The sequence below is a fragment of the Apodemus sylvaticus genome, chromosome 7 (genome assembly GCF_947179515.1).
Source record: "Apodemus sylvaticus chromosome 7, mApoSyl1.1, whole genome shotgun sequence".
In the NCBI taxonomy this organism is placed as follows: Eukaryota; Metazoa; Chordata; class Mammalia; order Rodentia; family Muridae; genus Apodemus; species Apodemus sylvaticus.
Genome location: NC_067478.1, coordinates 109,934,337 through 109,960,182, shown reverse-complemented (window position 1 = coordinate 109,960,182; position 25,846 = coordinate 109,934,337). Strand labels below are relative to the sequence as shown.

General features: G+C 44.6%; 1 protein-coding gene across 2 annotated transcripts in view; it reads left to right on the top strand.

Moving 5' to 3' along the window:
• Nucleotides 1–10,044: 10,044 nt before the first annotated feature.
• Nucleotides 10,045–25,846, top strand: part of Bmper (BMP binding endothelial regulator) — a 258,331-nt gene continuing 242,529 nt past the window's right edge. For both annotated transcript variants that reach the window (XM_052188805.1, XM_052188804.1), the window contains exons 1-2: nucleotides 10,045–10,332; nucleotides 11,319–11,404. In XM_052188805.1, the coding sequence (XP_052044765.1) occupies nucleotides 10,200–10,332; nucleotides 11,319–11,404 (219 nt within the window). In that variant the 5' untranslated portion in view covers nucleotides 10,045–10,199. The remainder of the gene's footprint in view (nucleotides 10,333–11,318; nucleotides 11,405–25,846) is intronic.

Here is a 25,846-nt window from a genome sequence, read left to right as displayed (position 1 = left end):
AGGACATTCTCACATCGTGCAGAGCTGGGGTGGGTGTGGGGTGGGCTGGGCTCCCCACTAATGCTAACACTTATCAGGAGCTCCCGATGTTAAAGAGAGTGGGGAACACTTTCTCAGGTGACACAAGTGCCTGTCCCGTGCCCAAGGGGCAAGTTATTTCCAGCAGGAAAGAGCAGAGTGACCTATAAATAGACTGCCATTTACTTGTTTGTTTTGTCTGGGGTCCATTTAATTGCATCTGTTAGCAGGCGAGGGCTAATGTCCAGCCATTATGTCCATCAGAAACATCTCTGGGGATGAGAAATGCAATAGAACTGGATTCTTCCTTCGGAATTGATTTTTCTCCCCCTCCTACATCAATTACAATGTTCAGTAAGGTGTTTGGTTCTCTCCAGTTCCTTCCTGTTTCCACAAATAAAGAACACATATATTTAAAAGCTTTACAGTATACCCAAGACATCATCGTGTCTTAAAGGAGAGCAGTAGATGTTATGTAAAACCGATGAGAATCAAGTGAACAAGCCCGGCCTAAACGGGAGCACAGCCCCTGCACTGGGTAACAGCTTGAATGGCCTCAAGATGGATTGCTAGGTTCGCCCAGCAGAGCGTTGCCTGAGCTGCGAAGATGAAGGTGGGCTCTAAGGTGAGGACAAAGCTGCTGACACCTATATCCTGTGATCTGAGGAACCAGCAAGGCCAGCCTTCTCTGTTCTTTCTTCCCTTGAAGTTCCTGTATTAATGCCTAAAGACTTCCAGGCTTATCTTGTATCATTTAGATTGGGACATTGCCTATATCAGGGTCTTATTGTAATATATTGCAACAATAAGTTAATCACATAGTGTTATTGTATAGCATTAACATAGGCCCTGTATTAATGCTATATATTATAGACCTGCTTTGCCAATGGCACCTGGCTGGCCAACAGTTGTTCAGCTCCCACTATGAAGCCAACTTTAAAAAAGAGGGGGGAAAGTTGTTTCTCCACAGCCAAAGGTTTAAACGCCCAGGGTAGAGGCTGATGTCCCCTCACATTAGAGCAATGAATGTACAGTGACAGGAGCCTAAGATTGGCTTAGCTTGGACCACATTGGTTTGCCATTGCTAAAGTGTGCAGACGGACTGGCAGTTTCACGATCAGCCAGCCCTCGCTGAAACCACATTTTCAGTGATATTTCTCTAAGAGGATGTTTGTCTTCTGGAAGATCATGTCCACCACAGCTCTGGGCAAGTTGTCTAATTTATTTGACCTTTAGATAGTTTGAATAATGAAAGAGTTGAGTTAGATGCTTTCTGAGGGTCCTTTCATGCCTCCAAGTCTCGAGTTTCGTTGTTGGTTTCTCTATATAATTTTAGAAACCCATTTCGCATCCAAGCAAAAAGAAGTGAAACCATGTTGCTTTCCTATTTCGTGGGGAAACAAGCTCATAAAGCAAATCAAGTAGTCTTAAGCCTCTAGAACATCCAGGGAAACAAATTAGGACGGTATGGCACATCAATGGAACATTTTAGAATTCCCCCTTGGTGTGTCTCACATTAATGAAATCAGGTCCATTCCGTAATCAGCACTGACCAACGCAATTGGTACATGCTACTATCAATTAGCCTAGGGCTGATGGAATAGCTTTGATGGCTTAAGTGTTGGTGATTTGAGATTTATTCTTTTACTGCCTTCTGATTGATGGTGGGACTGTTAATGAATACACTTATTATCTTTATAATGAGAGATTACTGGAAATTGCAGCTCGGGGAAGGAAACGAATTCGCATTGAAGAAGACTGCTTTTTGGCAGAGATTATCAGGAGATAAAACCCAGCAGGAACTGTTTCTTACTTTCACAGATGCTTGATCCCGAGAGGGGACAGTGGTCAAGTATGCTGCTTTTTAAGATTTCTCTAAATACATATTTATACCACACAATCAATGAAGCCTAGAAAGCCAATGTTTTATTTTTAATAAGTCTTAGATTAATTGTAATTTCTGGGCATCTATAACTATCTCCAAGGTCTCATTTGAGTAACTTATCAGCGTAATACAGAACAATTGAGGCCCAAAGGGGAAATTAATCTTTGATCAAGAAATAAAAGGCTACGTAGAAGTCTTCATATACATGTCAATGAATAAATGTATGCTTCACAAATAAATATATTGAAATGAGCACTGAAGAATTTCTTATAGCAGTAGGAAGCTGGAATTCAAAGACTACTCAGAAGAGCCACGTGGACATCAGTAGCATTGCATAGTTATTGAGAAGCAACACAGTATCAAATAAAAATAGAAAAACCTCCAAATATGTGCATGTGCTCTGGAGGCAGCCTGCCTGGTTGCTTAATTCTTGTATGATCTTGGACAATATTCTTATCTTTTGTGTTAAGTTTTACTCATATATAAAATGGTATTATTATTATTGTACCTGTCCTCTATGCTTGTTAGGTAAGTTTAATAAAGATATGTACACACACACACACACACACACACACACGAGAGAGAGAGAGAGAGAGAGAGAGAGAGAGAGAGAGAGAGAGAGAGAGAGAGAGAGAGAGAGAGAGAACTTTCCTGATCATTTTCTATCCCTAACTTCTGGCTAATGACTATGTTAATTTGATAACAAAGAAAATATTATATAAGGCTTTTTATTTACAAGTTTAAAAATTAAGCTGGGTGGTGGTGTTTCACACCTTTAATTCCAGCATTCTAGAAGCAGAGGCAGGTGGATTTCTGAGTTATAGGACAACCAGGGTTACACAGATACATCTTATCTCAAAAACAAAACAAAAGTTTAAAATTTCTAAATTTGTGGTAAAATGCACACGGTGCGTGTGTTTGTGTGCAATGTGTACGTAAATGCCCATGCCCATGTGGGTACGTGCAAAAACCAGTGGTTGACACCAAACATCTTCTATCACTGTCTCCCTATTTTTTTGAAACAACTTGCTGAAACTGAGGCTTGCTATTTTAGACTGTTTGTCAGAAAGTCTCCACAAACTGATTGGTCAACCATCCCAGAGCTGGGTCATAGATGAGTGCTGTCACCAGTTCTTCATGGGGATGTTGAGGATCAGAACCCAGGTTCTCATAACTTTTACCCACGGAGCCATCTCCCCAGATCTGGGATGCTTTTCACATTACAAAGATAGAAATAGGATTTAAAAAAAATTTAGAGTTCTTTGTGTATTTTATGTATATGAGTGTTTTGCCTCTCTGGATATGCACCCTGACCTTACCTGATGATGTCCATGGAGATCAGGAAGGGATTGGATTCCCTGGAAGTAGAATTACAAATGGATGTGAGTGGTGTTTATCTAACCCAGGTCCTCTGAAAGAACAGCTAGTGCTCTCAACTGCTGAGCCATCTCTCTAGTCTTGAAACGCTAGAATTCTATATCCATTAACAGTTCCAAGAGACTCCCTGCACAGACTTTACAGCCTCCATTCTGTGCCTGATTCTGTGATTTTGCTCTTATGAGAGCCTCATGGCCTTTGCATACACCCACACGGCATTGATATTTACATACATCTTACACTCGGGCACATATACCCCACCCCCACAATATCTCTGGCTGTACCCACATATGACAGAATATGTTATTAGGAAGTTGGGTTTTTCTTTTCCTTTTCCTTTTTCTTTTTCTTCCTTCTTTTCTCTCTCTCTCTTTCTTTCTTTTGTTCTTTCTTTCTCTCTTTCTTTTCTTTTTATTTTTTCATTTCTCAAGACTTGGTTTCTCTGTATAGCCCTGGCTGTCCTGGAACTCACTCTGTAGACCAGGTTGGCCTTGAACTCAGAAATCTGCCTGCCTCTCCCTCCCAAATGTTGGGATTAAAGCCGTGCGCCACCACTGCCCAGCAGGTTTTTTTTTTTTTTTCTACTTAGAATACGGTCTTGTGTTTTATTCATATTGTAGCATAAAGCAAAAGTTCGTTTCTATTTAAAACCTGTGGAGCCTCTAATGGTATGCACACAGTGTTGTGCACACCCTGAGCTATGTGTACACTGTGACATGCACACTCTGTCATACACACTATGTTTTGTCTATTGTTCACCCTTCGGTGGACAATGGCTTACCATTGCCTCCTGGCAATTATAAATAACAATGCCAACACAGGTTTGCAAATACCAAGACTATTTATTTAAAATAAAGAGTGTCAGTCTGGGGAGATGACACACTGGGTGAGAAGGCTTACCAGCCAAGTATGATGACTTGATTTCTCATTCCATCACTCAAATAAAAAGCCAGGGTTGGCCTTGTATATCTGTGACCCTAGTGGGGGAGACAGAGTCAGGCGGATCCTAGGAGCTGATGTCAAGCCTAGCTGAGGTGCAGGGGTACTGAGGAGCCCGACCTCAGGAAAAATTAGTAGTAGGGAAGGAGTCCTGCTGTCTGGCCTTTACACACATACATGGGTGGTTCATTTGTATGCATGTTCATATGCACACTCAAACTCGAATAAAAATGCTAATTAACAAGGAACAGAACATGATCAATATGCATTTCCCCTCACTCAGGTAAGCTCGGGATCAAGCCTATGTTACATTTCATGCCATCAGAGTCTGGCCTTCTTCTCATCTGTACTGTGTCCCTGGGCATTTCCCCCCTCAACAGAAGATGGCTGTGGAAGTCCCAAATACTTAATATAGATGGACTCCAGCCAGGAGCAGGAAGCAAAGAGAGGCGAAACACATCTGCCCTTAAATGACACTTTATATTGCTGCCTCATTGGTTAGAAGTTAATCACGGAGCAGTATAAACTAGAATGATTAGTATAACTACATGAAAGACTAAAAAAATGTGATCTTTATTGTTCATAACTAAAAAGGACTGTACAAAGTACAGGTTCTATATTAAGGAAGAAGGGAAGAGCAGAAGCTGAAAAATGGTGGTGAGTGGTGGTCCGAACTTGCTCACACTAAGCAGCAATCTGGTGACACACATCTCAGTCGGCCATGTTGGACCATTCTCCCTATGTCTGTAGCAGCAGTGGCTGGAGATAGCGTTTCTCTCTCCTCTGTTGATGTTTCCTAAAAGGAAGACTGACAGGATGTAGTTAGTGAAGCCCAGACCAAGGAGAGAGGTATTGGTACCCTGGTTCCCTGGGTTGGTCCGAAGTCTCTTGTCAATTCTTTACTTCTTCAAGATGGAGCTATGGTTTTTGGTGTCAATAAAGCTTGCAAAGTTTTAAGGTAGAAGGTAGAGTAGGAGGACCCTTTCTCAAAGCCAGTCTCTGACAGTGTGCCCATACATGGAAGTGTTTTAGGGGTCAGAAAAAACACAAGTCTTTGGATGACACTAACATTATTTTGTTTACCAAACTGGCAAATGTGTGACCATTAACGGCACTGATTTAGCTCATAGACATTTCAGTGAGCAGGCACTGTGTGTCCCAGCACATCTTTCTACATCGTTTGTGATGAGGCTTCATTATGCTGGGGGCAAAGGTGACCGTGGGGGCTGACATGGGTCAGGGCCAGATGGTAAAGGAATAGCATTTATTACAGTATCGATTACACTGAAATAAACCAAGTAAACAAAGCAGCAGTTTTGTTATTTCAGGGTAATTGGTGCTTTTTTTTTAAAAAAAGTTTTGCTATTATCAGTTTATCCTAAAGCATTGCGTTGTATATAGGCATGCTATGAAGTGTATAGTTCTTAGGGTTACAAGATACAGGGGAAATGCTTCTCTGCAAAAGGATCAGGTAATGATCAAATGATTCAGTTTTAACCATGCTCTTGTCATGGTCTCCATTGCCTCCATCTTTTTTTTTAAAAAAAGGTAATTTCAAAGCCTCCAGCATTTGGGAGTGACAGGAAATCCTACTGCCATAATTTACACTACAACTCATGGCTTCTGTGGGCCCCAGCCACTCTGAAAGATGATAAACTACATTCTAATAGGCCACCTAGAAGTCAGCACAGTCCCTAAACACTGTAGTCATGTGACCTCAGAATAAATTCACCATTCTACTAGGGACACATGGGAGTGTCCATGATTTTTATGGCGTCGTGCAGTTCATATGCTTGGGTCTAGTTCAGTTCCATAAATATTCAAGTAACTATTGTGCCAGCTCCGTAACTTTAATTTGCATCATATCTGAAATATCCCATGGCCTCTTCCTGTAATTCCCATGACTCATAATCTAAGAAGGTAGCGCATCTGTAATGGGAAGTGCCATGCTCAGTGGCGGCAGAAGCCTGCTAATGGGCTCCGCCACTCTCATGCCCTGTGGCTCTGGCTCTCCATGACTCTTAACTCTTAGCCTCCTCACCCTTTGACCACAGCGCCTCCTGTGTGTCAGGAAACTGCTCTGCCACTGAGCCTCTCACAACCTAGACATTTCACTTCCAAGGTAAAGTGGAAGGAGTTCATTATATGCTCCCTGAGATCTTCAGGGCTTCATAAAAAACAAAACAAAACAAACAAAACCTTGGCAGTAGAATTTTCAATTTTATCCTAGCAAGAATTAGATGGCTATCGATAAAGAGGTGGAGACATAATACATTTATGGGCACAATCCAGGCTACCGTTCCAAACCCTTTCGGAGATGTAAAAATGATACTCTCCAATGTTACCAAACATCCAGACTGTTGACCATGCCTGCAAAAACAATCTCTCTTCTAAAGAAATTTACTCTAGGCTGTTTGATTTTCCACAGTCTCCAAGTTTGCCTCATCAGATTAGGGCCTTTCTGGAACAGCCCCTCACCCTTTTCAATTTGCCCAGGCAGATGCCATCTGTGAGTGTGACCCTCCTACACTTATGGACACTTAGTGTTTGCTATCGCGGTCTCTTCTGCCTGTTTTGCAGAGGTCTGTTTTCTCTGTGGTGAAGAAGGTGAGCTGATCTCTGGAAGTAGCTTGAAACTGCTGAGTTGCACGTTTCAGTGAATTTTTCAGTGGGAATTGAGGCCGTAATTTGAGAGGTGTGAGAACACCTTAAGACATCTCTCTTTTTACATGTGGCCAGGTTACATGCTTATTTTAGGGAGCAAGGAATGAGACTTTGTAGATCTGGGCCTAGGCTAGGCCCTGAGTTTGGGCTCCATTGCCTCCTTACCCATAAACAATGTCAAAAGTCAAATCAAACATCCCTACCCCACTTTTTTTTCTCCTTTGGATTCTAGCCAAGATTATTTGGTACTTGGATAAGTACCTCCTTCTCCTTCTCCTCCACCCCCTTTTCTTCTTCTTCTTCTTCTTCTTCTTCTTCTTCTTCTTCTTCTTCTTCTTCTTCTTCTTCTTCTTCTTCTTCTTCTTCTTCTTCTTCTTCTTCTTCATCTTCTTCTTCTTCTTCTTCTTCTTCTTCTTCTTCTTCTTCTTCTTCTTCTTCTTCTTCTTCTTCTTCCTCCTCCTCCTCCTCCTCCTCCTCCTCCTCCTCCTCCTCCTCCTCCTCCTCCTCTTCCTCCTCCTTCTCCTTCTTCTTTGCCCTCCCTCTTTCCTTCCCCCTGACTCTCTTCTTGTTTGACTCCGGAATATCTCAGCTTGGCTTAGGTAGCTGAGAAAGATTGCTACTCCAGAGTAGCAACAAAACCAATAGCTGCATGGGAGTTGCAAGATTTCTGATGAGCCTTTGGGGACAGCCTGCTCTTTCTGAAGTGGAGGCTATTATGAGCTGGCATACCAGAAGAGCTGAGTTTCCAGAGGCTTCTCTCCACCTTCTTATTTACAATTTCAAGGCTGGTGAAAAGGGTTTCTGGTTTTCCCCTAAGGGTAGGTTCTAGCCACCCATGGTAGGAATGCCACACATATTGAGACCCCTAAAATTACTCATGCGCACATACTGAGGAGACAGACCAGGGGAGGCAAGTCAGAATGGCAGGCATGCTCTTCTGGTGTCTTGCAGTTTTGTAGTGCACACGTAGCCAAGTCTACAGACATCTGGGGAACACTGGATCTCCTAGGGTCTCCACCTTTCATATTCCTTACCTGAATCACAACGGATACATTTATCTAGAGACCTCATTGAAGGAGAATCATTTTAGATAGCAGATAGTGGTTCCTACTGATTGTACTTTTCTGTGGCAATAAATCTTTTTTTTTTTTTTAACTTTTAGGCTTTTTTTTCCTAATTAGTTCTTATGGGAAGTAAAACTCTCTGGCTCTCTGCATGTGTTTGTGTGTTTCTCTCTCTCTCTCTCTCTCTCTCTCTCTCTCTCTCTCTCTCTCTCTCTCTCTCTCTCTCTCTCTCTCTGTGTGTGTGTGTGTGTGTGTGTGTGTGTCCGTGCGCATGCGCATGCGCATGCGTGCGCAATTTAAAATTTCTGTAGGCTCAGGGAATCAGTGAGACATTCCACACTTTGATTGTCAAGTCATCTAGCCATGGTGTTATTTGGGGGGAAACATGTAACCACATTGTCGCTTTTCTCTTTTAATTTAAATTTTACACAAAATCTGTTTTGAGAGGGAAATGGGGCGTGCTAAGCTAATGACAGCTTTCCTTTCTCCCGCTTGTCCACGTCACCGGGATCTGGTCCTTGAGTTGGGATGTTGGCCTCGATGCACTCACTAAAAGAACCCTTCGGATCGCTGGAAAATAAAGACAAATAATCGTGAGGATGATGGGCAGGGGCAGGGAGGTAAACGGGGCGAAGTTAGAGGAGTGTGTCTGAGGACTAAGTGTCAAAGGAGTCTCTCACTACAGCTACAAATGCTACCTAAAACCGTCAGAGGCTAGGGGAAACTTAGTCTTGTCAGGTTCGTCAGCGATTAGAGTTTGAATCCACAAGGTGCTTCAGAGACTAACCCATCGAGTAGGAGGCACCTGCTGGCTGTTCTTCAGGTGGGAACGTGTGCCCACAGTAGGCTCCAAAGATGGCTAGCTGGTTCCAAGCATCCTTCACTCTCACCTGGCACCTTCCCAATGTCGTTATAAAAATTCTCTTTTCTAGATTAGCACCCCTTTTGAGTAGAGCCAGACACTGCTTGGCGGGTGTGTGTTGGAGGGGTGGGGCGGGGATGTGGGGGGTGGGGGTGGGGATGCTGGGACTCAGCGGGTACCGGGTGGCGGGGAGCTAAGGGATCAAAGGCTGAGACTGGGGGACACCAGGACCGCCCAAGCAAGAGGCGCTGCTGGGTAGCGGCTGCCACCGCGTGCCCAGCTGGGCGGCCGCCGCAGAGGCGGCCCGGGTGGAGATTAGCTGCAGCGGTCCCTCCCTGGCCCGCGAGTGAATGAATGATTAGTCTAACGCACCTCCCTGTCCCGGGCAGCTCCGGCTGTGAAGGGCGGAGTCTGAGCCACCGATCCAGGCTTTAAGGGAGAGAGGCTCTGGCCGTTGGGCGAGCATTAGCCGAACCTTTCTGTCGGTCCAACTTCTGTCCTCCCTAATGTCAGGCCCACAGAGGCATAAGCACAGAAGCCGATCTCCAAGGCCACTCGCCCCTCTGTCCCCTCAGTCTCCTGAGTCCCCTGCCATTGTCCGAAGGAGTCAAAGGGTGGTGAAAAGTTGAGGGACCCTCCTTTATCGTTCCGTGGCTCCTTCCGAAGCTGGGGCAGCGGGAGGCGCCGGGTCTTCTGCTCCGGGCGCTAGCGGGTAGTGGCATCCCCGCTGGGGGCGGCTCCTCTGCGCAGGAGGAGGCGGTGCGCCGGGCGCTGGAGACGCGCCTTCCAGGCTCCGGCAGCGCCCCGGGGCCGGTGGCCGGGGCTGGGCTAGACCGCCTGGCTGTGCGTTTGCGTGCGCCACTGTCGCTCCTGAGCCGGCATAGCTCCGGCGTCGGGATCGTAAGTCCCTCGTGCGACCCTGCGGATTCCGCACAGAGCTCAGTGCGCCCCTGTGTCCCAGCACAGAGCAAACGCGCGGGCCGGATACCGAGTCCCGGGGACCCGGCCGGAGCTGCGCGTGCGGGAGCCGGAGCCCAGCCGGGCTCCAGGGCGGCGAGCGCACTCGGCAGCTGCTGCCGCCGCCGCCGCTCCCCAGATCCCGCCGCTCAGCCTCCCCTCCTCCCGGCCCAGCTCCGGCGCGGAGGGGCTGACGGCTAACCCGCTGTGAGCAACTCCCTTAGAAAAAAGCCGCCGCATTGGCCGAGGCTGGCCGCAGGACCCCTCCTCCCGGGGCGCCCCCACTCCTCCCCCGCCGCTCCGGGCGCCCGCCTCCCTCAGCCGACTGTCTCCCGGCACGCCGGCCCACAGCCCTTTTGACTGCGAGCAGCGGCCGCTGAGCAGAGGCGGCGACGCGGGACCTGCAGTCGCCCGGGATTCCCTCCAGGTGACGATGCTCTGGTTCTCCGGCGTCAGGGCTCTGGCTGAGCGTCCTTGCCGACGCTCGCCTGGGATTACCTGCTGCGTCTTGCTGCTGCTCAATTGCTCCGGGGTCCCCATGTCTCTGGCTTCCTCCTTCCTGACAGGTACGGGGGTAGGGGCGGGAGGGACCAGTCCTCCGGGACTCTGGGGTGGTTTCTTGGGAGAAGAGGCGCTGGCAGACCCGGGGATGGAGGGGACGAGGAGCGCGCACCTTGCCTGCCCCTCGCGGGCGGTGGGGATGCGGACAAGCCTGGAGAAAAGGGATGGGAAGGCTGTGCAGAGGTAGAGAGATGAGGCACTGAGAGGCTGCTTTTTATCTGTGACAGAGTGATAATAGGCACCCTGCTATATGAAGCTGGGGAATCCTTGATTTTTATTTAATCTTTTCCCCAATCCTTGTCTTAATCTTAACCACTCCTGTGCAATTGAGGAAAAGACCGCGCCATTTCCCGCACATCCTCTTTTCTCACACCATAGGATTCCAATAAATCCACGGTGCTAGGCAGAATTCTTAAAGCATGGCTTTCCAGACCTTGAATGTAAAGAAACAATCATAGTTTTAAAGGTTACTAATAGCATGATATGATAATTATACGTTTCCAGGCAGGTGAAGACCTCGGCTTCTATTTTGAAGGACAGGCTTTACTGACACCTGGTGCAGAGAAGAGAATATTTCTAAGAGGAAAGAGACTGCGTTTCAAAAAGTGATTGCATTTCAATCCACAACAGTTGGCAGATCCACCTGAAAGGCCCGTTCCTTGACACAGTCCTGAATTTCGTTCAAATTTAAAATCTTCCCCAATGCCTAGTTTGGTGTGTTAGTACGTGTGCAGTTGAGATGTCTTCCAGAGCACTAGTGGTATTAAATATGTGTTTAAACCAACTGACGACAGAAAACCTATCTATATACTGAAGTATTGACTTAAAAAAAAACCGTGTTAAGTACAACTATTTAAAATAGATTTGGGGAGATTTGTCTGTGGTGCGTTTGAAACACTGTATTTCCAATTACTAGCTTAAGAAGGTAAGGTTTTATAATAATGCCACCAAACAAGATTTAAATTTAAAAGTATTTTCATCTTCATTTCAGGGTCTGTTGCAAAATGTGAAAATGAAGGGGAGGTCCTCCAAATTCCATTCATCACAGACAACCCTTGCATAATGTGTGTGTGCTCGGTAAGTGTACGGGTCAGGTAAAATAAACTTAACTGCTGTCATGGGCAAGGTTCATTTGTCAAACATGACAGAATAGCTGTCTTAAAATTGGTTTTGATCCTTACCAAATTGCACCATTGTTTGTGTATCAAATTTAGTGTCATTTCCTAGTTTTTATGGACTTGGGCAATTTCTAATATCTCACCAGGCTGATAATTGTTATCTTTGACTTCACTGTTGTTCAAGTAAACTTGAGACGGACTTTGTTACGACATTGTTTTGGGAATGCTGCAGTTTGGAATGCTTGCTACTACAATGAAGTCATAGATATCATAACCACTCGATTTTCCTCATTGGTTCTATCTTCCCAGCTCAGCAGGGAAATGCAGACTAGCATGTTAGACACAGAGGTCAAGGACAAGATATGGGAGCAGGGTGGAGGTGGCTGCCACTAAGGGCAAACCTAGGACGAGATGTTGTCTTGGATTGATGTCTTGAATTTCTTGGCCTGCTGTGGCGTAAGCTCTGTTACACACATAAGCTTCTTTCCTGATTAGGAAGCTCAGGTCAGGAAGAGGGAGCCCTTCCTTCATGGAGTGTGGCACTTGGCTGTGAGATGCTTAGTACTGGCTAGTAGATTCAAACGGATCGTTCATTTCAAGTTATTTTAACTTAAGCTATGGATAATTCTGATAGCCACGTGGAGAGGATGAAGTTAGACTGAAAAGACTTTCTGAGAGGCGTACAGCTCCACCAAGGGCCATAGTTTTGCTGATGAGTGTTCTGCATGCCATTTGCCTTTGGCAAACCTTGGTTAAAATCACGCTTCATAAAATCCAGTTGGAAGTGCTTTAAGGCCTCCAAGGGCAGATTCCTGAAGTGATGGGTGGATGAAGGCTTGTTATCCCAGTCAGCATACAGAACTACAGGGTATCTCTCTCTATTCAGACAAAAGCCTGGCTATCTGTGTATAAAGGACTCAGACTCCTTTGTCGCAGGAGATGAGGCCAATGTTAAGAAGTGATAAATGAGTCTGTGTTTGCCCCACATGATTATCAGGCTCCGGACTGAAGAAATCAACAGAAGCACATGAAAATGATTCCCATTGGTTGAGATGATAAGCATTAAAGTCTAATAAAAGTGCTCTTTTTGTGTCTGTGAGCTGCTATGTCAACCATCTTTACTAAAGAACTTGCTGGAAATAAGTTCTGAGTTTAAAATTTGACTTAGTTACAGATTTGCAAGTGTAGCATGTGAATGTAGTATTGCCCTTCCTTTTTCTGTACGATATGAATAAGTAGTTTTATTCCATTCTTAACATTTCAGTAGAAATTATCCCAAGTGATAGTTAAATATGCTGAGAGCTCTACATGTGCACAGTTATTTATCTCATTGGTGATGTTACTGTTTGGGAAATTTAAAGGTGTATTTTTAATTTTGTGCAATATTAGCAAGTGATATTATGAAATGCTCCCCGCATATCTACCGTTTTCCTGTTCTAGCATTCCTAGCCCCATGATAGATAGTGCCTCTCTTTCGATGTGGAGACTTAGCAATATGTACATTGATATCAGAGTTATTTGTTTTACACTGTCTAAAAGTATCAGTTAAGTTCTTAAGGGCAGGATGAACATCTAGAGGCAGCCATAGAGGACAAGTCTGTCAGGCCTGTCTGTCAGTCTTTCCTTGGGATCCTACCAGAGGCTCCCACTCATTATTCCTTCAGACTCCTCTCTTAACTGACTCTCCCACTGACATCTGACTGTGACCCTGGCAGGCATTTAGAATGATGAGCCCTTGTTCCCGATCACTTCTCATCCATTTGGATGAGAAGCCATCAGGCGTAGTAAAACTGAGTAAGAATAGGTAGTGAGCAAGAAACAAACAAGGAGGCTGCTTGGTATTTTTTTCCCTTAGTTTGGAACAGAGACCTGTTTAGTAAACTGATAGTATTTACAAGCAAACCTTTCCAAGACACTGTTTATTTGCCAAGCAGTTTTCTAAGCCTGCATTATTTAAGTCGATCCCCATAAAAATCCTTTGAGGGTTTTCAGCCTCTTTTGAAGATGAGCTTTAAGAAATTAAGTAGCTTGTGAAGGTCATACTTTATCTGCACACTAGTTAGTATTTTATTTATGAAAATTACTGAGCTGGCTGATACTTGGGTCAGAGTCTCTGGAGCACACACTCATAACTAGGAGAGGTGGACTACTTGTTCAGCTAAGGAATGAGAAAACAGGGAAAGGAGAAAGCCTGTTGAAATTTCTGTACCTTCAGGCCTTCCTCGAATGATTTTGTTTTGTTCCCTTGAGCTATTCAGAGCTCAGTTAGTTAGAAGCTGTTAGTCACACTGCATGAAAGGAAAAACCTTTATGATTTCAGCAGGGAGTGTTGGGCTTGGGTGAGGTTTACATATGAATATTGGAAGATATGCGGCAGTTTAACTCGGTTTTGGATTAGGGACACAGGGATAGTTAGTTTGGGCTGGTCCAGCTTTTTTGGAATAAAGTAGTTAAGGCTGAGTGTAAGCGCATATCCTATTTCATAACATGTATTTAAAAAAAATAACCTTCAATGTATGCTTAAAAAACACGAGAGAAGTCAAAGTTGGAGGGAGTCAGCGGCACAAAGTCCTGGGAGAAATTACAGTGTCAGAACCTGAAAAACTCTTCCAAACTCCAGGGAGTCTATGCAGTCTGATGTAACTTTTAAGGCTCAGAGCAGTTGAGACACAGACTGCACAAACACACTTCTGTAGAGACTCTGAGGACAGCAGTGGGCGCAGTGGCCTTAGTGATCAGCAAGGCATCATTTCAGCCTCATTTATCAGTTAGGTACATAGGACCAAGAACAATCAGAGTGTCTTCTACGTGTGGGTGGCCCCTGTGTCTTTAGAGGAGATACTGAGACCAGGTACTGGGCCTTGGGATCTAGATAGGCAATGTATGTTTTAAAAAAAAGTGTGTGCTTCATTGTTCAGTGAAAAGCACAGTAGAAGTTCTCTCACCTTCTGATCATCAATGGGACTGAGGAGCCTCACACTGTTTTGTTTCATGAAATCCCCTCTGCTAGAGTTAGCTTTCCAGCAGTGCCCAGGACAACACAAGGCTGCCTGTCCTGCAACTCTCTGCCCCATGGTCACCTCCAAACCCACCAAGTACAGGAGGAGGGGTGCCCACTTTCCTCCATCTTCTCCCACCTCTCTGTAGTGGAGGAAGTGGTGGGAGCCAGTGAGTTCCGCCCAGGACTGGAAACCTGAGATAACTTTGGAGGCCGGGACACCGAAAGCCAGAAGTCAGGGCTTAGTTTGGCGTACATTTTGTTCAGCAGAAAACATTATTCCTGAGGTTGAAATTTCCTCTTTTAAATCCAGAGGTGCAATGCAGAAATGGGCCGTCCCTCATAAAAAGCCACGCGAATTCCCTGTTATAAGAAGCAGGCCCCACCCATCTTGAGCTGACTGAACAGTTTAACAGAGCGGACCTTGTCTGCTGTCCTCTACTTTCGTAATCACAGAAATCCTCTATCGCCTAGGAACAGATCCAGCCTCTCAACTGCCTTTGCCTCCAGGATGTCAGCTCTACAAAATCCTTATGTTTCCTACGGCTCACACTGCAACTGCCTGGAGTAGGGACAGCACCTATCAGAGATCTTATTAGGCCCTGGTTGCAGCGGGATTTGAATCCTGTACCAGTGGGTGTGTGCTGAGATGTACAGTAGCCTTGGAGACAAAGATGCTGGGTTACTATGCGCTTGTACATGTAGACCTGGAAACTTTTCTCAAAGAATGTCTCCTGTCATTGCAGAAGTCATCCAATATATATATATATTTATGTATATTTATTGTTGTCGCCTTTCAGGCAATGTAGGCTGACTGCCCTTCAGTACAACAGTTCTGAGGAAACGTTACTTAGATCGGTGTGTTGGCATGGCTTTGAGGTTGAACTGCGTGTGAAATGTACCAGTCCAGCTAGGCAATCTGCTTCTGATGGCGGATCTCTGCCACCACAGAGTCATGCCCCACCCCCCCTTGGGGGCTCTGTGTGAGGAAGAGCCAGAATGGATTTTGGCCTTGTGGCACAAACCTGTCTAGGAGTTTGGAGAGCCTTTCAAGGATAGATGTGACTGTCGGCTGTCATCTTGTCCTTTCTGGGAAGGGGTTTAGTTTAAGAATCCAATGAGCCTGGTTTCAAGTCTCACTGATGGCGACAGTGAGATAGTTACGTCTGCCTCGCTGGGCCTGTTTCCTCACAGTGTCTAGCCTGTGCGATTACTGTGAGATTCAATGGTGTGGAACAGAATGTTTAGCTTAGGGCTTAGACTGTAGGACATCCCCTGGGATGATTTCTTTTACTGCTATTACTGTGTTGATGTTATTCTTTAAATTATGATTTCCATATATGAAATAGTCTATAGAGATATGTCAGAATAAAATACAAAAAAAAAATCTGACAAGGAAGAGATGCAGTGGTGACGTCAAACCCACCCTTCTCTGTGAACTGACTCGATTCTGTCACTATAGCTTAGGGAGTTTTCTACCTTTCCTACTTGGGCTGGCTTATCATGGATGCTCCTTATTGGTCCAGTGTTCTGTGGGCCCTGGTGTGAGGTTTCCCCCTTGTTCTCTATTAAATATTAAGAGAAACTTTCCATGGGAGTGGGGCCTCCTTTCTTATAGGGTATTTACTTTGCCATGCCTGTGGGGTCACCTCCACATGTACTTTCATTGGCAGAGATAGGGTTGAGCTGTGGTGCTCTGTACTTCTGGAAAAACTGCCTAGTGGTCTGGCATCATGGGGATTTTCCTGGCCCGTCTTGTGGAAGTCTCGACCCAGCTCCAGACCTAAGTGCCCCCGCCTCTGCTGCTCACAGACTCAGTGCTCCCCTTCCCCAGGCCCAGCCCCCCTGAATGCAGCTGGGCCCTCACCTAGTACAGCAATAGGAGCCCACATTTCAAGGAAAGAGAATAACTCTGAGAACACGAGTGTGTGCCTCAGTCTTACACTGAATGAGCGTGGGAGACTAGAAGTCAGCCAGGCAGGGGCCAGGAAAAGTAAAAAATAAATGTCTGTTGGGTAAGTAGAGCGTCTCAGCTCTTCACAGTCTTCCTGTCACTCTGTGTGGCTGGTGGTATATAGATGTCTCCTTTGTGATTAAATCGAGCTAGCTTGGCAGCCTCTCAGCCTCTCCTGTATGGAGATCGGGTATGCCCAATACCCTTAGTGCAGATCATCAAGTGACCTGGGTGTGTGTTTGGAGACCTGTTGATCCCTAGTTCTAATTTTACAGAACATTGCTCAAGGTGCTAGGAGGAGCAGGTTATAAATTCAGTCACACGGCACTTTTCTTTCTCCATACCTCTACCTGTTTCCATTTCGCTTCATTATTTCCAGTCTGACCTATGTTAAAGTCATTATGCTCCATGGTTGCCTGGAGGAGGCCAAACTCAGTGAGACGGAGGCAGAGATGCACAATCAGGATTTGTAAGTTGGGACCTGGTCCATTAGGCCCATGATTCCACCTACGTGGGAGGTTGAGGCAGGAGGGTCCTAAGTTTACGGTCACTGTGGGTGACTTAGTGATATGGGGCCTTCAAGACAAAAGAACATGTTTTAAAAAGGGTTTGAAGTATATAGCTCAGTGTTTAGAGTGCGTGCCTAGGCTGTGTGGGGTTCTAAGTTCAATAACTGGTACAATAAAATCATAAACAGAAAACAATAAAAACATAAAGAAGAAACAACAAAACCAGAAAGGTTTACAAGAATGCTAGAAAATCTGCATGAGAGACTCCAACTTATTTAGGTTGTAGGCAAAATTGCGTGACCTTGTGAAGACCTTCGCAGAGGTGGGGTCGGGGGTGGGGGGGGGAAACACAGCCTAGGCAAAGCATTGCAATAGAAAGAAGAGTGTGTGCTCTTGTGTGAAGAGCTAGCCCGAGGCTCCGATGGAGGTAAGAGCTCTGAAGGAGGACTCCCAGCCTGGGAGTCCTCAAATGTCGTAATGAGGAAAATCGTCCCATGCACGTTACTCCGGTCAGAAGGAGTCATTTAACATTCTTTCAAGCCACATGAAATAATAAGATGTGTTGTTTAAATGCCTCTAGGAGCTCTCGCGGCAGATGTTTAGAGTGGAGAGGCCAGAGTTTGGGAAACAGACTGCAGACACGTGGTGTGGTCAGGTGGGAAGACAGCAGGCATCCCGCACAGCGGGGTGTGCAGTGGAGCTGCAATGGCGGGGTGGGGTGGTAGGTCGGCGTTTGGAAGAGTACTTGGAACAGGTCTCTGCAAGGTAACAGATGGAGCGCAGTTCAGGGTGGATTGCTTGTAGGGAGTCTCTGCCACACAGCCACCGCACGGCACACTTTAGCCATGTTTAGCACTGCTACTGGATAGAAAGTGACCTACTCGAGTGCCTCACTGAGAACATCTTTTGGTACCCGTCCCCTTTCACACTTACAGGGATACAATTCTCTATTTTACTGTGCTATTCATTGAGTAAATTGTTCGCCACAGCCCTGTGCACAACTGCTGCTGCTATCAGAGGCCAGGGATGTTGAGTCCCTTGGAGTGGGAGTGGCAGACAGATGTGAGACATTGCATGGTGGCTGGGAATTGAATTCTGGTCCTCTGGAAAAGCAGCAAGGCCTCCTACCCACTGTGCTCACCCAGGGGTAGCTCACCTTTAAAAGGTTTCACGGATGTGCTAAGATACTGGGAACTGTGTACTGCAAAGAGATATTTTGAAAAAGCACAGTAGGTTCTTAAAATGTGGATCTTGATCTGTAGAAAGATAAGGGATGGGTGAAGTATACTGATCTGGTTAACTGTCTTCATAGGAATCAACCACAGGGATATATACGTGGCATCTGAGTGGAGATTTTAAAACCCAGATCTGCAATGTTAATTAGGAGGGCCATCTTGATAGAAAGGTGAATAAGGGGATCCTAGAGAAATAGATTATAGTTAAGGAGGCACAAAGAGAACACAGAAGGCAGACAAAGGCCCATGTTGCAAAGCACTAAAGAAAATGTCAGGTTGGTTTAAGGGGAATTACGAAGCAGGAACTTTGTCCTCATCACGTTGGAGAAATGGTCCTCACCTGCCTGAGAACTGCTGTGCCTTTGCACATGACTGAATTGACCATACTCAGGACTGGCGCGGAACCCTGTTGTCAATCATCCAAAGCCAAGATTGCCATGGGGATTTTGAAAAAAAATAATGCAAAGATCACAAAGTTTTTCCAGCTTTGATTTTTAAAAAGATCTTAGCAAAAGTGAATACATAAATACCACATGAAAATTTAAAAGGTACCAAGACAAAACTAATTTCATGGGCAGGAGTAATATACCTTTTAAGAGTGTTTTTGGAATGTTTTTATGGTTAAATGCAGAATGGGTTAGGCCACACGGAGGCATATTTCTTTTATTAGGAATAAGAACAACAATATAAAAGAGTCTGAGTAATATTAAAACTCACTATTATAAACATTTAAGTTTGCTCTATTAAACTGTTAATGGCGCTTTAAAAATATTATGATATGATTTAATATCTTAAAATCTGTCTTCAAGTAAAAATACATTCTTTTCTCACAAAATTTTAATGTCCATTTTTTTTTTTTACCAGTTATGTACAGCAGTGGGAGATAGTTTTGTGTCTGAGGGTGTGGGCTCAAGTTTTCCCCAGGCTAGTTTGTAGTTATCTGTTTCTTAGCATCTTTCTGGTCCTTAGTTGCTGGTCCTGGGCAAGTCATTAAGGCCACGTGCTGGCAGCTCATTTCAGTTGGTGGGGGGTGGGAGTCAGCCAAGAGGGTGAATGGTCAAATGTGATGATGTTCACGGAAGCCCTTTGGAAACAGTATCAAGGGAACAAGTGAAACCTCCTTGAATCCCTGAGATGCTTATGTCCCTTAAACAAAGTTGGAGAGCATTTGCCTATAACGTATGCACAGCCTCTTGTATATTTTAAGCTATGCCTAGATTACTTATACCCTATGGACATGGAGGGTCAACTGTATTATGCCATACACCAGGTTGACACAGAATGTATCAGATACATTCCTTAGGAATCATAGAATAGCTTTAAACAACAGACCTTAATGGTTGTGCAGCCCTAGGTCAGTACTGGGATACTTCTGTATCTTGACAACCTCCTCATCCTGAGTAGGGCCGAAGTAGACCACATCAGAGTGTGAGCTAAAATTATGTGAATACTCTAGACATGCTCTGAATTGTGGGAAAGGCTCCCGTGCGGGAGTGTGTGGACCCACTGTCTCAGATCTCCCTACGAAGTGCTTGGACTGGTAATACAACTTATTGCCAAGGCCCGTGCAACGTGTTTTCTCTGCCTTCGCTCAGACTGGACAATGGGTGTGCAGGGCAGGTAACTTTGGCCCTTTTGCTACAAAGACAGAAAGCCTCAGTGTATATGGAGGTTGGCAAGGTGCCTTGCTTGGTTTTCCACTCTGAAGCTCTCGCTTGCTTGATCTGTGCCTAGCTTCAGACAACTAGTGAGTGTGGTATGTTCAGCGAGACCCAGGTGTTCTTTGGTGATATTTACCACTGCATCAGCAAAGTGGCACGAGGGAGGCACGGAGTAAAACCCAGCACTGATCAGCCTTGGAGAGAGTGAGTGATAGGGTCCAGTTGACTGTGTTCGCCGGTAACACAGGGTCTTGTCCTACATAGAGTTTGGATCATAGAAACTCCGTTGAATTTGAGCATGCAGACCCAGCATACACATGCTGCTTTGGCCATTTCTTCTTTCCTTGGCATGTGTGGCCATTATGCAAAGCTTGGGTGAATTCCTGCCTTAAGGGACAAGGCTCTTAAGCATAAGAACTTGTCACGATCTTTCCGACCGCCCTATAGCGTCAGTGAGAGGTCCATGACCTTGAGACTTGAGTGGGAGTAGGGCCTGAGCTTCCTGTTTATAGTTTAGGTTAACACTTGGGATGGTTCTCCCAAGAATGGAACTCCACGTTCCAAAACATGACTCTCTCAGAAAGCTTGTCACAAAAGGTCATCCTCTCCTATTAATGACTTCCTAAACAATCTGCAGAAGGACACACTCCCCACCCCCTTAAAAAGCAACGTGGTTACATTTAAAAATATAGGCTCTCTTCGACATTAAGAGCTGTTTTTATCGCGATGAAAGGAATGACTCTTCTTGTAAGAATATCCTGCTGTCAAGAGCAGAGTGGTCGTTGACAAGGCAGGAGAGGCAGGGCAAGGTGTTTCTTCCACTTCCAAAAGTCACAGTGAAAAACGCCCCCAGCCCCGAGGCTGGCCCTTGAAACCCAGTCACCCCCCAGCCCCATCGGCGAAGCTAACTTTGAAATCTTGATGCGGGCCTTGGTGTTTATGTTAGCTTTTGGATGTCAGTTCCCTCGGCTTCTGGAAGCTGGCTCTGTTGAAAATTATGTTTTTCTTTGAAGGACAAAGGCCTTATTGTATGTACTGCCCTGTAGTGTAATGAGCTTTTACGTTTTTTTGGAATGTTAGGTAATGGGTGGGACTAGCCTAGATCATTGAAATAAGAAGTGCATAGATCTGTAAAACAAATGGCAATTTAAATGTTTCATGTGGGTAACTTAATAAAAGAAAATGAGTGGGTGGAAGAGTGTCACCTTTACTGGCCACAGCATGTTCCCCAAATGTACTGCTTTGTTGGAATTACCATGAATTCATTACCTTTGAGAGGACCCTCATGAATGGTGTTACCTTGGAGCCAAGAGGACCTGCTACATAAATGGTGTCACCTCAGAGCTGGTTCACGGAGGAATAATACTAGGTAGCAGGATTGTTGTAGGCATCACAATCTAACCTATAGGAACTCAGGATTGCTGGAGGCATCACAGTCTAACCTGTGGGAATTCAGAATTGTTGTAGGCATCACAGTCTAACCTATGGGAACTCAGGATTGTTGTAGGCATCACAGTCTAACCTATGGGAACTCAGGACTATAGTGAGCATTACAGTCTAACCTATGGGAACTCAGGATTGTTGTAGGCATCACAGTCTAACCTATAGGAACTCAGCACTATTTTGAGCATCACTGTCTAACCCATGGGAACTTAGGACTATTGTGAATATCACATTGTAACCTATACAAACGCTCGTTTCCAAAATAACTCTTGTATTCTTGGTCAAATAAATAGATTTGGCTAGATGATTCCTTGTGGTTGCTTGCATTACAAGCACAGATTGAGCACTGTAGCTAGGTAATCGCTTGGCCTCTCCAATCCAGCTGTCGGCCTTTGAGGATGTGGGTGACCTCAAAGGGGCTGCTCCAGGAGAAAGCTCCAGGACGCATGGACAGGACTAACACAGACCAGGGACTCTGAAGCTGCTCTTCTGTTTCTTTGGGCCTCAACGAGGTGCCGTTAGCATCTTTAGCTTGGCATTTTCTTGAACTATTTCCTAAGAAGCATTTGAAGCCTGTCTTCTGAAGTAATTTTGGGGTTTAACATGCAAGTTACAGAGTTAATGTTACAACTTCATAACCCCCCCCCTGACATCTTCCTCCTTCCCCATGTTTGTTCTTAAAACATGTTAGTAAAAAATGCTGGGGAATTTACTTTCTATTTTACAAGCAATTTAACTCCCATTTGTACGAACATATGAGAATCAGTCTCTCCTGGCTTAGCATCACATCAGCCACCTGGATGGAGCTCAAAGCCTCTGCGTTTGCTATAGCCCACTGCCTGGCATATCCCGGCCTTTCCCTCAAGCTTTGGAGCGAAGTCCACTTGGTCTCTCCTGCTTTCTGCATTCATAGTTTAAAAGCAGAAGCACAAAGACATTCATGGAAACAGTGGATTGTGGTCTCAAGAGACACTGCTTTTATGAATGAGAGGACATGAAAGATTAAGCAGACATTCTCTCACTTGGGAGCTGCTGTGTCAGAATAGTTGAGATCTGCCATGGGCTGTGTTTATGTTCTTGTGGGGGAGTTGAGCCTCTTAGGCTTGAGTTGTGGCTATTTCCTGTTTCTACACACATGTGAAACAGTGGTTCTACTGCCTGGTGGGAGGCAGCAGAGTCAGCTGGAACCCTATTAGCACCTTGGTGTGCATTAGTGTGGGCTCATGGTGGTGACAGTGGTGTGGGAATCTAATGTCTGCGAGAGCTGGCTTGCAGGAAAGGAGTGGGATCTGCCTTCTTCATGCATCTCCTTGGGCCTGGGCTGCTTCTAGGGAGACAGTCCCTTACTTCTGCTGGACTCTTCTCTCTTGTGCATCTCATGGGCCAGTTAGGTGCGCCAGGCAGCCTCTGGCTTCCTTTTCTTCTTTGGACACAGGGTAATATTTGGGATTCATTGAAAACAGTGACATCTCTCGATTTCGTACTGAGCAAGAGCAAAGACATATTAAGAAAATTTATCTCTGCTCATTTGTCTGGTCTAGGTATATAAAGTTTCCAAATCTTGCAGTTAGGAGATTATTATTATTATTATTATTATTATTATTATTATTATATTTTCTCCCATTGGCTGATAGAAAAAGCAATTTCATGTGATCTAACTTAATATATATCTTGAAGATCTTTTAACATTGGAAAAGATTTTTATTCTTTTAATTGTGGTGTGTGTGTGTGCATGTGTGTGTGTGTATGTGTGTGAGAATGCTGGTTTCTTTACAGGTCAGAAGCATGTGGGTCCACTGTGGCTGCAGTTACAGGTGCTGTACACTGCTCTACGTGGATCCCTGGTCCTCTACAAAAACGATCAGTGTTCCTAATCACTGAGTCATCTCTGCAGCTTCAACTCGGAGATTTTCAAAATGTAGATATTTACCCTGACAGGCTATTATTGCAATGTATTTGAGTTCAGGTTCAGATTGACGTTTGCCTGGATTCCTAAACCAAAAATCAAATGTGAAGGTACAGTGGAATGTTTCTCAGTCTGTGATCCAGTAAAGCATCCTGGAGTTGCTGAACACAACACTCCAAATTAATGGGCTTTTTACGTCCACCAGACTCCTCTGAGGGCGTCAGGGCAGGAGGGGAGTTAGGAGGAAGCGGCCTCAGCTCTGTGGTACAGCTCATACTCCAGCCTCTGCGGGGCATATGGGAATTGCATTGCAAGACTGAAGGAAGGGAATGATCGATGGCTGCTCATTAAACCCACTGCATATTTATTGAGCATTTATGTTAATAATGCCCCAAGGCTCTGCAAGATTGAAGAAACAGTTTTTACATGAACAAGAAGAGATTAAATTATGTTTGGGAAAGTTTTGAACATTAGCTATCTTTTATTGCTTTTGAGTTCTTTGAAAGTTGATTAACATGTACAAGGCAGAGATACTATGTCTGTCTGTCATCTTTAATTATCCAGAGGAAACTATGCCTCCTTGTCTGATGAGATGCTATGAATTTATATATATGTATGCACAGGGGCTGTTAATGTAATATTTTAGTTTTGCGGAACTATTACTTGAGTGACTAAAACATGTGAATGTGTAATGGGACCAGTAATTGTCTGTGTAGTTTGGGGTCTGGAGAAATGCATTTTGAGCACTAGAGACAACTGGCTATGTTCTGGCCACCAGTAGCCCCTGCCTTTTCCTTCATTACACAATTCAGTTTTGACTCCCTATCTTCCTTTACAGTTGTAGGTCATTAACAAATCCACAGTAAGAACCTTGCCTTCGGTTCTGAGTTCTCCTACCACGCCTTAGTAATGGGGCTATTCTCATTCTAATGTGCATAAGTACCACTGAGGAGCTGATTAAAAACACTTTCCATCCCTTACTCAAGACCCCAGACGCTATGACAATCTAATAAAGATGTCTGGTGTTCTTTACTGTAGGGGCTTGATAATGGACGCTTAATAAAAAGGAAGAGATGCAAACATAAATATAAGCTTTTTTTATTATTTTTTATTTTTATTTACATTGCAAATGATTTCCCCTTTTCTGGGTCCCCACTCCCCACAAGTCCCATAAACCCTCTTCAGTCCCCCTATTCTTCCATCTACCCCTTCCCACTTCCCTGTTCTGGAATTCCCCTATACTCTTGCACTCAGTCTTTCCAGAACCAGGGGCCACTCCTCCATTCTTTTTGGACATCATTTAATTTGTGGATTATGTCCTGGGTATTCAAAGTTTCTAGGCTAATATCCATTTATCAGTGAGGGCATACCATGATTGATCTTTTGAGACTGGGTTACCTCACTTAGTATGATGTTCTCCAGCTCCATCCATTTGTCTAAGAATTTCATGAATTCATTGTTTCTAATGGCTGAATAGTACTCCATTGTATAAATATACCACATTTTTTGTATCCATTCCTCCGTTGAAGGACATCTAGGTTCTTTCCAGCTTCTGGCTATTACAAATAGGGCTGCTATGAACATAGTGGAGCATGTGTCCTTATTGCATGCTGAAGAATCCTCTGGATATATGCCCAGTAGTGGTATAACAGGGTCCTCAGGAAGTGACATGCCCAGTTTTCTGAGGAACCGCCAGACTGATTTCCAAAGTGGTTGCACCATCTTGCAATCCCACCAGCAGTGGAGGAGTGTTCCTCTTTCTCCACATCCTTGCCAACACCTGCTGTCTCCTGAATTTTTGACCTTAGCCATTCTGACTGGTGTGAGGTGAAATCTCAGGGTTGTTTTGATTTGCATTTCCCTAATAATTAATGATGTTGAACATTTCTTAAGGTGTTTCTCAGCTCTCTGAAGTTCTTCATGTGAAAATTCTTTGTTTAGCTCCGTACCCCACTTTTTAATGGGGTTATTTGGATCAAGCTTAACTCCAAATGGATCAAGGACCTCCACATAAAACCTGACACACTGAAACTAACTGAAAAAAAAAAAACTGGGGAAGACCCTGGAGGACATGGGCACAGGGGAAAAGTTCCTGAATAGAACACCAATAGCTTATGCTCTAAGATCAAGAATTGACAAATGGGACCTCATAAAACTACAAAGTTTCTGTAAGGCAAAGGACACCGTCAAAAGGACAAAACGTCAACCAACAGACTGGGAAAGAATCTTCTCCAACCCTAAATCCGACAGAGGGCTAATATCTAATATATACAAAGAACTCAAGAAAGTAGAACCCAAATATAAGCTTTTATGTTCATATTTAAGTCATGTTCAGGTACAAGTGAGACTGCATTATTGTTAAACAGCTCCATGATAGACCATCACTTTTGTGGGGCTCTCCCATACTTATCTCGTACATTAATCTTTGTTATCGAAGAGTTCGTCTGTCTCTATCAAATCTCTGACTTTCCATTTGGAATTAATCATTTCTTCTTCACAGCCTCTACGTAGGACGGCTTTATCATGGTTCTCGCTGTGCTTTCTCTGAAGTTTTGAGTTACATAGCTAGCTGTCTCTTTTACTGGATAATACTCTTGTCCTGGGCAAGAATGGCCAGTGTCTATTTCTCATGTGTCCCCAAAGCACGCAGAATTATATGCGTTGCAAACTTGAAACTTTGAGACTCAACACTGTT